Source organism: Bubalus kerabau, chromosome 4 (assembly GCF_029407905.1).
Source record: "Bubalus kerabau isolate K-KA32 ecotype Philippines breed swamp buffalo chromosome 4, PCC_UOA_SB_1v2, whole genome shotgun sequence".
In the NCBI taxonomy this organism is placed as follows: Eukaryota; Metazoa; Chordata; class Mammalia; order Artiodactyla; family Bovidae; genus Bubalus; species Bubalus kerabau.
In genome coordinates, this window is record NC_073627.1 from 8,085,179 (window position 1) to 8,101,231 (window position 16,053).

Here is a 16,053-nt window from a genome sequence, read left to right on the forward strand (position 1 = left end):
AAATTGACAATCAATGAATCAGCCCAAAAGAAAGGGGTCCGTTTGCCAACTTTTGGTGCCCCAGGAGTTGGGAGTGTGACCCTGACATTGAGCTTCCCCGGGGGCTCAGACGGCAAAGGATCTGCGTGCAATGCAAGAGACCCAGGTTCAATCCCTGGGTGGGGAAAGATCCCCTGGAGAAGGAAAAGGCAGCCCACTCCAGTATTCTTGCCTGGAGAATCCCATGGACAGAGCCTGGCAGGCTACAGTCCACTGGGTCACAGAGTCAGACATGACTGAGTAAACACACCCACATCCTGACTGATGGATGAGCAAGTGCCTGGCTCAGTCCGTCCTGGTCTGGGCTTGGGGAGAGGTGTGGGCTCAGCAGCCCAGACAGGGCCAAGTCAGAGGTCAACCCTGTGCCGCAGGAAGGCATACAGGAGAGGCTGGGAAAGAACTGCCTTTTCCTGTAGCTTGGACAAGAAAGATGTGTTGATGTTTCTGTATCCAGGGCTCGCTTCTCCTGCTCACAGAGCTGCCCAAGTAGTCACCAGAAAATGGATCGAGGAAGAGAACCTCAGCTGCTAAGAAAACCAATGAGCAGAGAGCTGAAGAGAATAAAGTTTACTTCCATGGATATCAAAAAAATACATTCGGACAGCGGCCCCCTTGGGCAGCCGCAAGCCTTGACTGCCAGACACCCTCTAGCCACACATGGACCTTCATAATCAGCAACCAAGGGCAGGGAGGTTCCAGGATTCCAGGTACCAGACCAGAAAGGACACGATAATGGTGAGAACGGGCCCAGGACCCCAGGAGAGCCATGACGCCCACCCATGGCTGCTCCTCGCTGCCACCTTCCTCGGCTGTCAGTGCAAAGGCTGGAGCTAGAGCCGAGGTGAGGTCAAGGGAGCAGTCCTGAGCGGGACTCCCCCTGCACAGCCAACCTCTAGGGCCATGCTTCCCAGCGGGTGGTTTTTCTGTGACTCTCTTCTCCTTTCGTACCGCTGGCGGTGTCTAGACTGTGGGTTCCTGTGCCTGGCAACCGCCTGGGCACCGGGGGTCCCCGCAGCAGGCGGCCTGCTCAACCCCTTCCTGCGGGGATTGTAGAGGATGCACCCAGGGCCATGCTGGACCCAGGAGCTCACAAGCGGGCAGCTGATGCCCACTGGCCCAGCCTAAGCTCCCACCCACTGAGGAGGGCTAACCCAGCCTCCAGCAAGAGAGTGATCCTGGGAGACTGAGGCAGAGGGCTGCTGCCTTTACCCACACCCCCGCCCCATCGGCACACCCCCACTGCCAGTGGCGCCGCTGGGATCAGCTTTTCCTAGAGGCCCACGGGCTGGGACCAGTCCCGCCAGGGAGAGAACAGCCTGAGCGGTGCCTTTATAGACATGGAGATCTGAGTATGGTGGAGTTTTTACATAAAGAGACCAATTCAGCTAGTTCTAGGATTCTTCCCCTAGAACCAGAAGCAGAGCTGCCTGAGGGACACAGCTGCGGAGCGAAGTAGAAGCAGGGAAAGCAGGGCTCCCTCCCTCCAGCTTTGGGAGCAGGGATGTGATTTGGAAGGGAAGGTGGAGGGGAAAGACTGCTTTCAGCTTTAACGTCTATTAAATAGGTGGTGGGAGTAAGCGTGGGGACCCTGTACGGGGCCCAGTCCCAGCCTCACGCTCACCCTGCGGCCCCGCCCAGAGTCAGGAGGGCTCTTTGGGCAGCCAGGCTTAGCAGGAGGGCAGCTGCTGCCCCCAGTGTCCGACAGACAGAGGATGAACGTCCAGCTCCTCCTGATGGGCCTCCCGGTGCCCTTCCAGTGGAATCCCGACGGATCTTCGTGCCCGAGACAGCTGTCCTGGAGGGAAGGACCAGGCAGCGCCTCTCTGTGCAACAGGAGACCGTTGATCGAGTCTACTTCCAGGAGGGGAAGACCGCAGGCCACCCTTCCTGCCCTCGAGGCTAGCTGTCTGCCTTCCTCATGTGATGGAAGAAGTTACAGAAGAGCTCGTACCAGAAGAACACCAAGCCGGTGGAGAGGGCGGCCTTCAGCAGGCTGGGGGACAGGCCTTTGAAGCAGCCCTGTGCCCCCTCCTCTCGCAGCACCTGCCCGGCGCAGTCCAGGAGGCCCTTGTAGCTCCGCACCTGGGGAGAGGAAGGGTACCCTGGTTAAGGAGAGAGGAGGGGGTGGACACGTGGATGTGAGCTCTGTTCTTCTGTCAACACAGGGCCTGGCACATTCAAAGCTCCCAGCAGATAGCTGCTGGAAGAAGGAATGAATGCCAAGAAGACGGAAGAAGTGAACCTCATTCTTTCTCTTCCAGCTGGGCTAATTCAGGCTTCACAGAGGAGGGGCGTGGAAATCAGCACTGGACAGAGCTCCTTTTTGCCGGGGAAGTTCCCACGGACCGAGGCTCTTAAGGACCCAGTGAGAGCTCTGGACCCTCTTCCCAGAGGTGCTCCGGCCGTGTGCCCCATCACTCCCCGCCCACCTTGGGCAGTAGATCTGAATCTGGTCCTTGTGAGCTCTGAGCCTGACCGGTGTCACCAGGCTGGCCACCTCCACTTGACCACAGATGGCTGCTGTGTCCCCAAGACACAGCTCGGCTCAAGCCTTGCTCAACCCCCAAAGCTCCAGGACCTCCCGACGACGATGATGAAGAATCCAGTCCAAGCCACGTGGCCTGGTGTTCAGGGCCTTCCACCATTTGGCCTCAGCGTCCCTCCCTGATCTGCCTTTATCGCCCACTGGTCCACTCACGCGGCCCCCCTCCAGCCACGCCTGCTCACACTACATCTCCGTTGGGAGCAGGGCCTCCCTCCTGTGTCCTGGTCTCTCACCAGCTCTCCCTGTCCAAATTCAAACCATCTCTTCAAACCAAGTTGGTAACTGGAAAGAGGAGGTTATAAAACCTTGTGTACAACCCCATTTTTGTTAAAATGTCTACGTTTTCTTCTGCAAAGAAACAAAACAGCAGCATGGATGGACCCAGGGGGTGTTATGCTTAGTGAAATAAGTCAGAGAAAGGGAACTGGTGTGTGTTATTACTAATGTGTGGAATCTAAAAAAATAAACTACTGGTGACTAGAGGGACGCGGGGAGGAGCAGGCGAGGGGCAGGGGATTAAGAGGTACAAACAAACCCCTATAAAATAAATTACGTGGGACCTCCCTGGAGGTGCAGTGGTTAAGACTCCATGCTTCCACTGCAAGCGGTGCGGGTTTGACCCCTGGTTGGGAAACTGAGATTCCACGCAGAGCCAAGAAATAAAACAAATAAATAAGCAACAAGGATATACTGTGCAGCACAAAGAAATGTCACCATTATTTTATAATTAAGTGGAATATAAACTATAAAAATGTTGAATCACTACACTATACACCTGAAACTAACATAGTATTGCAAATCGAGTATACTTCAATAAGAGAAAGAGAGGGGGGAGAGGAAGGGAGACAGAGAAAGAGAGGAAGAAAGAGAGAGAACTACTACAGCTAAAGGTTCTGTGTGATCCTCTCGGGGTGGGTGGTGTTGGATTTACCTGGGATTTTATCTTCCTTTTTGTCTAACATCTCTGAAGTTTTCTACAAAGAAACTGTACCATAATTTGTAAACCCACTTCTTTCTCTCTCCCTGAGTAAGGCGTGCACTCTTCCCTTCCTGACTCCCGTTCCATGCCCTCTCGCTCCTCTGCCGTCTGTCAGGCACGTTGGGCTGTGACGTCTTCTTGCTGTGACATCCCAGGGTCCCAGGTTCCAGAGGGAGCCGCCCAGAAGTCACCCAGCCCTGCCTTCCACCCGCACCGCCCCACTGCCTACCACCCTGGCCTTTCACAAAAGCAGCACTCCACAAGGAGCAGATGAAAACCCAGTATGTGAAAATCGAAGCAGATTAAGGAATGACTATTAACATTACAAAATTACCCACAACGGGGCTTCTCTGATGGCAAACCCTTCTAGTGCATTTAAAATATATTTTAGTTGGTCAGATTTAATCCACCCCTATCCTGGGACATCTATAGCATAAAGCAAAGAACCCCACACACCAGTATGAGCCTGCTTCTCTGTGTTCTTTGATATCTTGGGGACCTTTCTTATGTGAGTAAACTCTTGGTCCCCAAATGAACTGCACGCTTTGTAAGAGCAGAGGCTGAGTGTGCCTTCTCCTGCGTCTCTGCATGGCGCCCGACACACGCAGGGCTTTGCCTGTGGCTTCTCATGTGCTCAGGGCTCCCCGGTGTGAGATAAAATTCAGATTTCAGGGCAAGACAAGACAAATCTAAATATAAAAATTCTTCTCCGCTCTTTGGCCGCCCTCTCCCTGCACTGTGCATCACGTTATCTGTATTTTGCGTTGACCAGACCTTTCCCATCGGCGGGAATACCTGCCCAACCATAGACAGCAACATTCTCCCAGCATCGACAAGGCAACTCCTTAAAGACAACGTTCCTTCTTGATCTCGTAAGGGGTCACATGACCCACTATGATGGTGCTTAGATCCGGATTATGTAAATTGTCAATAATATTTGATGCACAGCCCTCTGTCTTAAAAAAAACTTAACCTAAACTGTGTCTCAACATCCAGCAGGCAGGACAGTTCTCAGAGCTTTCTGAGATGCTCCTCCTGGGTTATAATCCTCAAATTTTCCAATTCTCTCTTAGATCAAATTTTTTTTTTTAAATCCAGAGCACTGCATGAATTTGCGTGTCACCCTTGCTCAGGGGCCATGCTGATCTTCTCTGGATCCTTCCAATTTTAGTGCATGTGCTCCCCAAGGTGAGCACTAGATTACATTTCCATGGACACCAGGGCCAGGCTGGGGGTGAGAGGGCTGGGGGAGCCGACCCTTGCTCCTTCACACGCCCGGTGGGCGGCCAGGATCAGAGCTGTCTGCGGGGGGACGGCTCACCTGGCCAAAGGAGGCTCGGGCCTGCTCAAACCCTCCGACCTGCAGCCGTTTCTTAAAGAGGTCCAGCGGGTACGTGAGGGTCTTGCTGATGACGCCAGCTCCGCTGCCACAAAGCAGGTTTTTGAAGTTCCCTGGACCAGAGATGTGGGATGGAGGGGGGAGAAAGCAGAGAAATGCAATCTACGGTAAAAGTCAAGGTTACACCTTCTAATTCGGGGCCATAAAACAAAACCCTACAAGCATCCTCGATCTCAGAATTTAACCCAGGAGAGAGAGAACCAGACGCAGTCCCTTTCATCAAGGATGGCGGTGGACTGCAGGTTGGACAGGCTGGTGGCAGAAGGGGTGTGAGCCTGGAACACGCGTCGCCCCAGCGAGAGGCATTCGGGGCCTGCAGGCTCTGCCACGCGACCCGGGTCATGCTCGGGAGGGAACAGGATGCCTGTGCCCCTCCCCGGCTTCCCCAAATGAAAACCAAACCAAACACGTAAACAAAACCAGGCTGTCTGCAAGTTGGACCTTGGACAAAAATGAAAACCATGACCGGTGGCCAGAGATAACAGTGGCGAGAGCTGAGAGAAACAAAGTAACCTGTGAGTGAACGGATTTGTTTTGCTGGAGGCACTAGAGCGGGGGGGTTCAGAGGTCTGCCGTGTCCTAGCTGCTGGAGGAAAGCCTTCCTTCCTACCTGACTCAGAAAGAGATGCTATGGCTGGGGAGTGGGGTGGTGGGGGAGTGAGACCCAGATCCCCTTTCCCGGGAGGGTGGTCTCACCGTTTTTCTTGCCTTCGGCCGGCAAGGCCCACTCGTAGGCGCGCTTCAAGGAGCTGTAGATGGAGAACTGGAACCCCGCGTAGGGGAAGATGGCGATCAAGGTGGGGTTCAGGCCTTTGTAGAAGACCAAGGGGCCTTCGGTCCTGTACATGGTCACCACGGCGTCTCGCAGGGTTTTATAGACCTGGACACCACACGTGTGAGGATGAACGAGGTTATTTCGGCCCGAAAACCCAGCCCGCCAAGTATATTTCCCCGAGCCTAGAAACCAGCTACCAGGGGTGTTACTTCTCCTGCCAGGACGACAAAGAAAATGCTGGGCCAAAACTCCGAGGGTGGAATTGCCCAGCGGCTCCCCTTCTGGCTATTTACACCACGGGCTTCCCAAGAAGTGCACAGAAACAGGCGGGACTGCGAAAGGTGTGAAGTCCACTCTTGGATGATCCGTTTTATAATTTACAGCATGCGTGCCTGCAAGCTCAGTCCCATCTGCCTCTTTTGTGGCCCCGTGGACTAGAGCCCACCAGGCTCCTCTGTTTATGGGATTTTCCAGGCAAGAATACAGAAGTGGGTAGCCATTTCCTTCTCCAGGGGATCTTCCTAACCCAAGGATTGAACCCGAGCCTCCTGCATTGGCAGGCGGATTTTGTACCACTGAGCAACCAGGGAAACCCATGCATATACTTAACCCTTCTTAAACTGTCAAAATGCCATCTTTATGCATGGAGATCACAGATAGTTTTTTTTTAAGTATACTTCTGTTTGACATATATTCTATATATTCTTTGCAGTGGTCCAGCGGGGCTGACTCTGCCTGCCTGTGGGTACCACAAGGCACCGCATTGACCAAGGGTGACTGATGGAAAAGTCCGCCCCGGGCAGGGAGGCCCTCTTCACACTCGCCCCCAGATGCTGGCAGCTATACTGAAGGCTTCCGCCTTCGGAACTTGCACGAAAGGGCTGGGCCTCAGAGGAAAGCCATTTGGTATTTGTTCTCTTTCCCTGCCAGGTTCTGTGTCCCCTCAGGAGGCTGTGAGCACCTTGTCTGGTGCTGAGAGCAGTCACAGTTTAGGGGACAGGCTGAAGGGCCTGAAGACCCCCGCTCCCCTCCCCCAGCTTTGTTCCCTCTAAGGAAAAGGGCCCCCACCCTGGCACACACCACCCCCATCCCTCGGGCACCCCTTTTCTGACCTGGCCACTCACCCTGGGCTCACCCTGAGCTGCAAAGCGGGTGCGCAGCACGTCCACGGGATGCACGGCGAGGGTGGCCACGCAAGCGGACAGGCCGCCGCACAAGAAATGCACGGAGAAGTCGCGGGCATCGCGCACGCTGGCCCTGTGCACCAGCTCGGTCAGCACTTCAAACGACAAAAACTGCAAGGGTGCGTGGCAGCGTCATGGATAAACAGCCCCGGATGCTTCCCCTCCACCCGTGACCAGGAGACGCTCTCCTTGAGCAGGGACAGAATTCAATAAACACGGAACCTGTGCCCTTTCGCTCTGAGCAGAGCCAAACACCCAAGGGCTAAAGAAATATGCGAGGGAGTTTTTATATCAGAAAATTCTACTCAGAAACTAGACTTTGAGTTGTCTAAAGTAACGGACAAGAGTTCACAATTTTAGAATTATCTCTGACATCCTTCAGCAGCTAAGAATTGGAGGGTATTTTTTAAGTGGCTGAACAATGAATTCTATATTCGGCTCCTGGCATCATTCTATCATCTTGGATACAAGTTAAAATAAACAAGCACATAAGGGAGCAAAAAGAAAGAAAATTCTACTCAGGAATTCCCTGGAGGTCCAGTGGTTAGGACTCAGTGCTCTAGCTGCCATGGCCCTGGGTTCAATCCCTGGTTGGGGACCTAGGATCCTGCAAGCCACAGAGTGAGACCAAAAAAAGAAAGAAAAAGAAAGGAAAGAAAATTCTATTCATCACTTAGTTTCCTGACAACTGAGAAAAGATGGCCATCGTCTGATTCTAGGCTGGGCACCCTTTCAGTGCAGCGAGCCGTGGCCCTGGAGCTGAAATTCCATTGGGAGAATTCCATACATTACATATTCCATGGTGGAAGCCCCCCTTGGGCTCAGATGCTTCTCTATCCAACTCGCAGAAGCTCAGGGTGCTGAGAGCACATGTCGCTGCATGAACCCAGCAGCATGCAGCGTCCGCGCGCCGGCTCAGGGCGAGAGCTGCAGAGCAGGTAACCTGAGCGACCCCTGTGATGTCACAGGAAGAACAGGCAGGGCAGCTCTGCTGCTGGCCGCCGGGCTGGGAGTCCTGGCTCGGCCACTTTCCACCTAGCGACTCTGGCCGGGCTAATTGCTTACGCTGTCTTGGCTTCCGTAAAATGGGGGTGACAGCAGAGCCTGCCGAAGGACCGCTGTGAGGCGGCGGAAGTGACACGCTTTCCCACGCCCCAGTTAGCACGGTGCAGGACTGGCCATCTCATCACCACCTCTGTACAACTACAGACTACACGCTGAGGGGTGAACTGGCACTCAGCTGAACAATGCGTACCAGACAAGAAGCCTGGACCCTAAGCCCAGCCTCGCCACCTACGGGCTGTGTGGCCTCAGGCAGCTCGCTCAACCTCTCTGTGAGCCACGAAATGCCTGCTGCACCTTCCTCACAGCGCTGCCGGGAAGTTCAGAGGAAGCACAGACGTGAAAATGCTACTTTGAAGAATGAAAAGTGTTTGTACTGCCATCTGCCAAGCCCCTCTGGGCCTGGCATCAAGACAGTCTCCTGGACACAATGCCTCATGTTCTGTGGGTGCCAAGTCCCCAGGCTTGGGCGACGTGGGGAAGGGGATGCTTCTGGTCTATGTCTTCCATTTGCCAGGTAGCTTCCCCACCAAGGCAAGTGGGAAGTGTGTGACTACCTCCTGTTGCCTTACCCCAGGCGGCCCGGGTGCCCACCCTACCACCCCCGGTTCCCCCATTGTGCAACGTGACCCTAGGGGCCTGGCTGCTTCCCCTGCCACCTACTTGGACAGCTCCATAGCCTATGGAGAGAAGCTGGGCTGGGATGTGCCCTTTCCAGAATGCTGTTGGGCCCTCCTCTTGCAAAATCTGTCTCCCGGCCTGCAGGATTCCGTGGTATTTTGCATTGGGGTCACTGCGAGACAGGCGCTCAATCTGAAGCTAGGTATCAAAATGGAAATGGTCAGGATGATGGGGTGGGCGGGGGTGGGCAGGAGGAATTTCAGAGATGGCAATAAAGCGCTTCTCCTTCACAAAACTCCAAGCCCCAGGAGCTGCTTTGGCAAAAGAGAGTGAATTGGTCCTCCAGCCCATTACACGGATAACAGGGGAAAGGGTACCTGGAAGCGGATTTTGATGACGTCCAAGGGGCTGATCAGCACCCGAGTGACAAGTCCGGACACAGACCCAGCCACAGCCACCTCAACATTGGAGATATCCCTGTTGTCTGCTTTGGGGTCATAGCCCACCATCCCTGCCTCTGGCCCATGCAACGTCCATCAGCTTCAAGCTAAATGGGAGAGATAAAGAATAAACACTAGAGCAAGTGCTTAGGGTCCCTGCTCACACTCCCCAGAGCAGCCCTCCTGAAACAACCCCCCAAAGCAGAGCCCACATCCTCTCCTTATCCTGCTTTATTCTTCTTTAGAGCATTTACATACTGAACATTGATTCTATCCATCTGTTTCTTGCCTCTCCTCCCCAATAGAATTCGAGCCACTCTTTCGCAAAAGAAAAACAGCAAGATATACATGCACTCAATTGGTAAAGAATCCGCCTGCGATGCAGAAGATCTGAGTTCGATCCCTGGGTTGGGAAGATCTCCTGGAGAAGAGAATGGCTACCCACTCCAGTATTCTGGCCTGGAGAATTCCATGGACTGTATAGTCCATGGGGTCACAAAGAGTCCGACACGACTGAGCGACTTTCGCTGTACCAACGTATAAAGAATGGGGGAAAGTCTGCAAGGACACACACACCCTGACAGGTTGGTGAGGTTACCTCTGGGGGAGAGTTGGCAAGGGAAGAGGGAGGCCAGGTCTCCCTTTTTCTATATGGACTGAATTCATTATGCCCCACCCTCCCAGCCTCCCAAGCCCCAGTTAAAACAAAATATAAAATGATTTCCAAAGAGACTTCAGGGCCTCCCTGGTGGCTCACTGGTAAAGAATCTGCCTGCCAGTGCACGAGACATGGGTTCGATCCCTGATCCGGGAAGATCCCACATGCCGAGGAACAGCTAGGCTGGCGCACCACAACTTCTGAGTCTGTGCTCTAGAGCCTGGGAGCTGCAACTCCTGAGCCCACGGGCCGCAATGGCTGGAGCCCCTCGGCCTAGAGCCCGCGCTCCACACGAGAAGCCACTGCCGTGAGAAGCCCACACCCGGCACTGCTCACTGCAAGCAGAGAAAGCCCACGTGCAGCAATAAAGACCCAGCAGAGCCAAAAATTAAGTATATAAAATAAACAATTATTTAAAAAAGAGAGAGAGACTTCAGAATTAACCTAGTTCTTGAATACCTTGTGGCAAGGCTGGTAAAGAATCCGCCTGCAATGCGGGAGACCTGGGTTTCATCCCTGGGTTGGGAAGATCCCCTGGAGAAGGGAAAGGCTCCCCACTCTGAGCGACTCACTTTCACTTTTGAATACTTTTAGGAACAGGAGAGTCAGGGTGCACAGTGACCCCCTCCACCCCGCTATTGTTTCTTTTTCTCCTTTCATCCTCCCAAGTCCTCACTTTTCTGAAACTACCAAAATAGCACTCCAATCCATCCTTAAAATTAACAAGCACATCCATGGGGCTCAACTGGCAAGGTATTGTAAAATAATGTCTTATTCAAGGTCTAATGGGGGACTTCCCCAGCAGTCCAGTGGTTAGGACTCGGCACTTTCACGGCTGGGGCCCAGGTCTGATCCCTGATTGGAAACTAAGATCCTGCAAGCCTTGCAGTGTGGGAAAAAAAAAAAATATACTAATGGTATGAAACTTCCCACCCCCTGCCAGAAATGTGCCTGCCCCTTGGTAACTTTTACCCAGACCCTCAAAGGAGACCTCAGTTTTCCCATCAAGTTCTCTTTGATGCTAACTCAAGCTGCGACTCCCAGGGCACCTGTGAGGAGCAGTTTAAATGTGAAGCAGGTGAATGAGAGACACAGTCTCTCCACAGGTCACCCAGAGACTGCTCGGGTCACACAGAACACTGTCAGCTCCCTGCTGTCAGGGAGGGAAGCTACATTTCTATAAATAAGTAGCTCTGCATAGCTGGTCATAATCTTAAACCTCAGATCAAGAAGCCTGAGTTCAAATTTCTGATTCGCTCATGTACCGTGGGCAGGTTTATTTAACCTAGGCTCAGTTTTTCTTCTGGAAAATGGGAATGACAGTGGCCCCGCCTAACGAGATTCCTGGGAGAATCATGCAAGATACTATATATGATGCTGCTAAGTCTCTTCAGTCGTGTCTGACTCTGTGCGACCCCACAGACGGCAGCCCACCAGGCTCCCCCGTCCCTGGAATTCTCCAGGCAAGAACACTGGAGTGGGTTGCCATTTCCTTCTCCAATGCATTAAAGTGGAAAGTGAAAGTGAAGTCGCTCAGTCGTGTCCGACTCTTAGCGATTCCATGGACTGCAGCCTACCAGGCTCCTCAGCCCAGCCCATGTTATTTTCCAGGCAGGAGTACTGGAGTGGGGTGCCATTGCCTTCTCCGACTATATATGATAAGCTCTGTCAAAAAGGTAAAAGTCTTATACACGTGAAAGGGCTTGCTGAATACAATTCATTAGTGGCCTTACTTTTTCTGCTTGCTCAGAATTTCCTTCTTGTACCAAAAAGCCTTGATATTTATCTAGAGACAAAATAAACATGAAACATGATTATAAGCATGATATAATAAAGTATCAGATGGTGGGAGGGGTGCCTTGGAGTGAACAAGGGCAGGTGTGTGCGGGGGGTGGGTGTGTGTCTGCTTTCGCCACCCCGTTTTCACTGCGGGAGCCCCTGGGGTTCAGATATGCAGGAGCCCCGCGGTAAGCGCGTGTGCCCCTGAGCCCACGTGCTCAGCCGAGGGTCTCTACAGATGTCCCCGCGTATGGACACCGGTGTCCACATGTGCTCCAGGGCTTGTGTTTGTACCCCGGCTCCAAGAAAACGCCAGCGAGGCGTGCACCCGACTGTACAGACAGGTGCCCCGGGCGTGTCCAGGGTTTCGCTTCCTGCGTCCCTGAAGATGCTTCTCAGGTCAGACGCCTCACGTGTGGGCACGGCCCCCGCCCCCGCGTGAGTACCTGCGCGTGTGGTCGCCCCCAGGGAATGAGGGTGCAAGTCTCCGAGCGGACAGCGAGAGGGCGGAGGCAGAGGTCACTCACCGGGCTGAGAGGGCGCGGCTCCCGTCGCTCGTCTCTCCCCCCTCGCGCAGTCTAACAGTAAAACTTAACTGAGCTTGGCGGTAACTGACGGGTTTCCAGGCCAATCACAGCACAGCTTCCGACAGACGCTAAACCAATGGTTGTACTGGCGCCCCCCTAACCCCCCGATAAACGCCTATTGCAAGGAGTTGCTGGGTAGTGTAGTCCTCTGCGACCAAGGCCGGCCCCTGCGAGGCGCAGAGCCTACTGGGAGATGTAGGCCCTCGGCGCGCGCGTGCGCAAACGTCTCCCTCGCGTTCGAGGAAGGCGGGTCCAGAAGCCCGGCTGCGCCTGAAGAGGTCGCCGCGCCGAGTTGGGCGTGTGCCTAGGGTCAGACTGCTGGCGGGCGGAAGTTTAGGGCGCGCTGGACTTGACCCGCATTCGTCAAAAGTTTCTTATTTCCATTTCCCGGATACTGTAAACTTGGAAAAGATGGCGGGAAGTTTAGCAAAAGCCTGGGGGAAAGAACAGATGAGTTTTTAAGACCTGGACGAGGACGGCAAAAATACAGAGATTTTGTTTTCCCCCTAGGGTTTATTATGAATGAAAGGGTTAGTCGCTCAGCTCATTATGAAAATAATATAAAAATATATAGCCACAATACAGACAATGTAGAAATGAAGGGGGAAATGACTCACCCTACCACTCTCACCCAAGTAGCATCAGCATTTTGCAGGACAGTCTTTCTTCCCGATTTTCAAACGGTGTTTTTCACATTAGCGCAATAATTTTGATGCACAGTTAAAAAAACATTTTTATTGCACAATGTAAAACTATTTTGGGGAATTTCCCTGGCAGCCCAGCGGTTAAGACTCCGCACCCTTCCAATGCAGGGGGCATGCGTGAACTAAGATCTGGCACTTGGGGAGGCAAGCGAGCAAGCAAATAAATAAATTCATACATATACAAAAGTAGAACAGCCCGATGAACCATCATAGAGTCATTACTCAACTTCAACAATTAACCAACTTCTGGTCAGTCTCCTTTTCCTCTATAACTGCACCTAAGTGGTGCTGTTACTGAGTCTAATAATTAATTGATTCCCTAATCAATGAGTCTATTATTGTCATTATGAATACATATTTTATATCTATCATTATGAACACATAGATTTGTGTCTATCAGTCTGAACACTGTATTACTGTTTGTCCTTTTTCAATCCACTGTGATTTCCATCCACAGTAATTATTATCCTAATTGATACTCATATTTTCCCATCGGTGGCCAGTGGGTGCCTATTTAAGTTGGAACCTGAATCTTTTTGACACACCGACTAGTTTCCTTGTTTTCTGGCATGACAAAGCGTTCTAGGCTCCTCACAATTTTCTGCACAGCTTTATTGATTTATTTATTTATTTATTTATTATTATTGATTTATTGTAACAGACATACAGTTGACACGTTTCCAAAGTGAACAATGTTATGTTTTGACCTGCAGTGTACATTACCATGAGAGAGTGAACATACATCCATTGCCTTCAACGATTCCTCGTGCCTCTTTACGATCCCTCCCCCTTGCCCTCTTTTCTCCGTTCCCAAGCAATCTCTGATGTGCTTTCTGTTAGTTTGCATTTTATAGACTTCCATATAAATGGAATTATACATGACATGATGTTCTTTTTGTCTGGCTCCTTTCCCTCAGTATAATTATCTAGAGATTCATCCATTAGTGTGTATTATTTTTTAATATTATTATTTTGGGTCGTTGTTGCTACACGAGGGCTTTCCCTAGCTGCGGCAAGCGATGGCCACTCTCTAGCTGTAGCTCGGGCTTCTCGTTGGAGTGGCTTCTCTTGGAAGCACCAGCTCTGAAGTGTGGGGGCTCCAGTAGTTGCTACACGTGAGCTCAGTAGTTGTTTTCACGGGCTTAGTTGCCCTGCAGTACGTGGGATTTTCTGGGACCAGGGATGGAACCAGTGTCCCCTGCATTGTAAGGTGGAATCTTAATCACTGTGTCAGTAGGGAAGCTGTGTGTGTTGTTAATTGACCGCCTTTTATTGCTGAGTCATATTCTACTGTATGGGTATACAATAATTTTTTTTTTATCCATTCACCAAGATGGACACTTGGGTTGCTTCCAGTTTTTGGCTCTTACAAATGAAGCCCTATTGATAGGGACAGAGTAGGAGAATGAAATAGTTTCAAAATCCTGCTAGGGGATAAAAGACAGAAAGGGAATTTTAAGGGAATTGGGGAGACTGTTGTAAGCTAATAACTACTCAGGAAAAGAATCGAGTAACCTAGCAAAAAAGAAATGCAAGTAGGCAAAGAGGTTGTCTGAGGAGGCTTTACAAATAGTTGAGAAAAGCAGAGAAGTGAAAGGCAAGGGAGAAAGGGAAAGATACACTTAACTGAGTGCAGAGTTCCAGAGAATAGCAAGGAGCAATAAGCAGGCCTTTTTAAATGAACAATGCAAAGAAATGGAGGAAAACAATAGAATAGTAAAGGTTAGAGATGTCTTCAAGAAAATTCGAGATATCAAGGGAACATTTCATGCAAAGATGGGCACAATAAAGGACAGAACTGGTAACAACCTAACCGAAGCAGAAGAGATTAAGAAGAGGCGGCAAGAATATGTGAAGAATTATACAAAAAAGATCTTAATGACCCAGATAACCACGATGATGTGGTCACTCACCTAGAGCCAGACATCCTGGAGTGTGAAGTCAAGTGGGCCTTAGAAAGCATCACTACAAACAAAGCTAGTGGAGGTGATGGAATTCCAGTTGAGCTCTTTCAAATCCTGAAAGATGATGCTGTGAAAGTGCTGCACTCAATATGCCAGCAAATTTGGAGAACACAGCAGTGGCCACAGGACTGGAAAAGGTCAGTTTTCATTCCAATCCCAAAGAAAGGCAATGCCAAAGAATGCTCAAACTGCTGTACAGTTGCCCTCATTTCACTTGCTAGCAAAGTTATGCTCAAAATCCTTTAAGCTTAGGCTTCAGCAGTAGGTGAACTGAGAATCACAAGCTGGGTTTAGAAAAGGCAGAAGAATCAGGGATCAAACTGCCAACATTCGTTGGATCATAGAGAAAGCAAGGGAACTCCAGAATATCTATTTCTGCTTCATTGACTACGCTAAAGTCTTTGTGTGGATCACAACAAACTGTGGAAAATTCTTAAAGAAGTGGGAATACCAGGCCACTTTACCTACCTCCTGAGAAATCTGTATGCAGGTGAAGAAGCAACAGTTAGAACCAGAAATGGAACAATGGATTGTTGAAAATTGGGAAGGGAGTATGTCAAGGTTGTATATTGTCACATTGCTTATTTAACTTATATGCAGAGTATATCATGCAAAATGCGGGGCTCAGTGAATCACAAACTGAATCAAGATTGCCCAGAGAAATATCAACAACCTCAGATATGCAAATGATAACCACTCTAATGGCAGAAATTGAAGAGAAACTAAATAGTCTCTGAATAAGGGTGAAAAAAGAAAGTGAAAAAGTTGGCTTACAACTCAACATTCAGAAAACTAAGATCATGGCATCCGATCCCATCACTTCATGGCAAATAGGAAGGGAAAAAGTAGAAGCAGTGACATATTTTATTTACTTGAGCTCCAAAATCACTGCAGATGGTGAGTGCAACCATGATATTAGAAGATGTTTGCTCCTTGGAAGAAAAGTCACGACAAAGTTAGACATCATATTAAAAAGCAGAGATATAACTTTGCCAACAAAGGTCCGTATAGTCAAAGCAATGGTTTTTCCAGTAGTCATGTATGGATGTGAGAGTTGGACCATAAAGAAGGCCGAGTGCCAAAGAATTAATGCTTTCGAATTGTGGTGCTAGAGAGGACTTTTGAGATTCCCTTGGACTGCAAGGAGATCAAACCAGTCAATCCTAAAGGAAATCAACCCTGAATGTTCATTGGAACGTCTGAGGCTGAAGCTCCAATACTTTGGTCACCTGATGCAAAGAGCTGACTCATTGGAAAAGATCCTCATGCTGGGAAAGATTGAGGACAAGAGAAAGGGGCAGCAGAGGATGAGATGGT

General features: G+C 50.7%; 1 protein-coding gene and 1 non-coding gene across 5 annotated transcripts; both read right to left on the bottom strand.

Annotated features, from left to right (window-relative positions):
- Positions 1-591: 591 nt before the first annotated feature.
- SLC25A19 (solute carrier family 25 member 19) lies at positions 592-12,105 on the bottom strand. 4 transcript variants are annotated; one of them, XM_055575120.1, is made up of 8 exons: positions 12,009-12,105; positions 11,436-11,488; positions 8,982-9,151; positions 8,647-8,802; positions 6,862-7,032; positions 5,659-5,842; positions 4,885-5,015; positions 592-2,121 (listed from the first exon to the last, which is right to left on the bottom strand). In XM_055575120.1, exons 3-8 carry the CDS (start codon positions 9,111-9,113, stop codon positions 1,939-1,941), a joined length of 957 nt encoding a protein of 318 aa, XP_055431095.1. In that variant the 5' UTR covers positions 9,114-9,151; positions 11,436-11,488; positions 12,009-12,105; the 3' UTR covers positions 592-1,938. The 4 variants fall into 4 exon arrangements, with proteins under 4 accessions (XP_055431095.1, XP_055431097.1, XP_055431099.1 ...); XM_055575122.1 differs by lacking the exon at positions 12,009-12,105 and adding an exon at positions 11,928-11,982; XM_055575124.1 differs by lacking the exon at positions 6,862-7,032.
- On the bottom strand, positions 4,652-4,759 carry LOC129651874 (U6 spliceosomal RNA). Its single transcript, XR_008714378.1, has one exon. It is a non-coding gene; the product is annotated as a U6 spliceosomal RNA (small nuclear RNA).
- Positions 12,106-16,053: the final 3,948 nt, after the last annotated feature.

Coding starts and splice junctions, on each gene's coding strand:
- SLC25A19 (XM_055575120.1), bottom strand. CDS start 9,113: ATGGTGGGCTATGACCCCAAAGCAGACAACAGGGATATCTCCAATGTT. Junction 7,033..8,646: donor TAGGCTATGGAGCTGTCCAA/GTAGGTGGCAGG, acceptor GCACCCTTGCAG/TTTTTGTCGTTTGAAGTGCT. Junction 5,016..5,658: donor GGCCGAAGGCAAGAAAAACG/GTGAGACCACCC, acceptor TCTCTGGTCCAG/GGAACTTCAAAAACCTGCTT.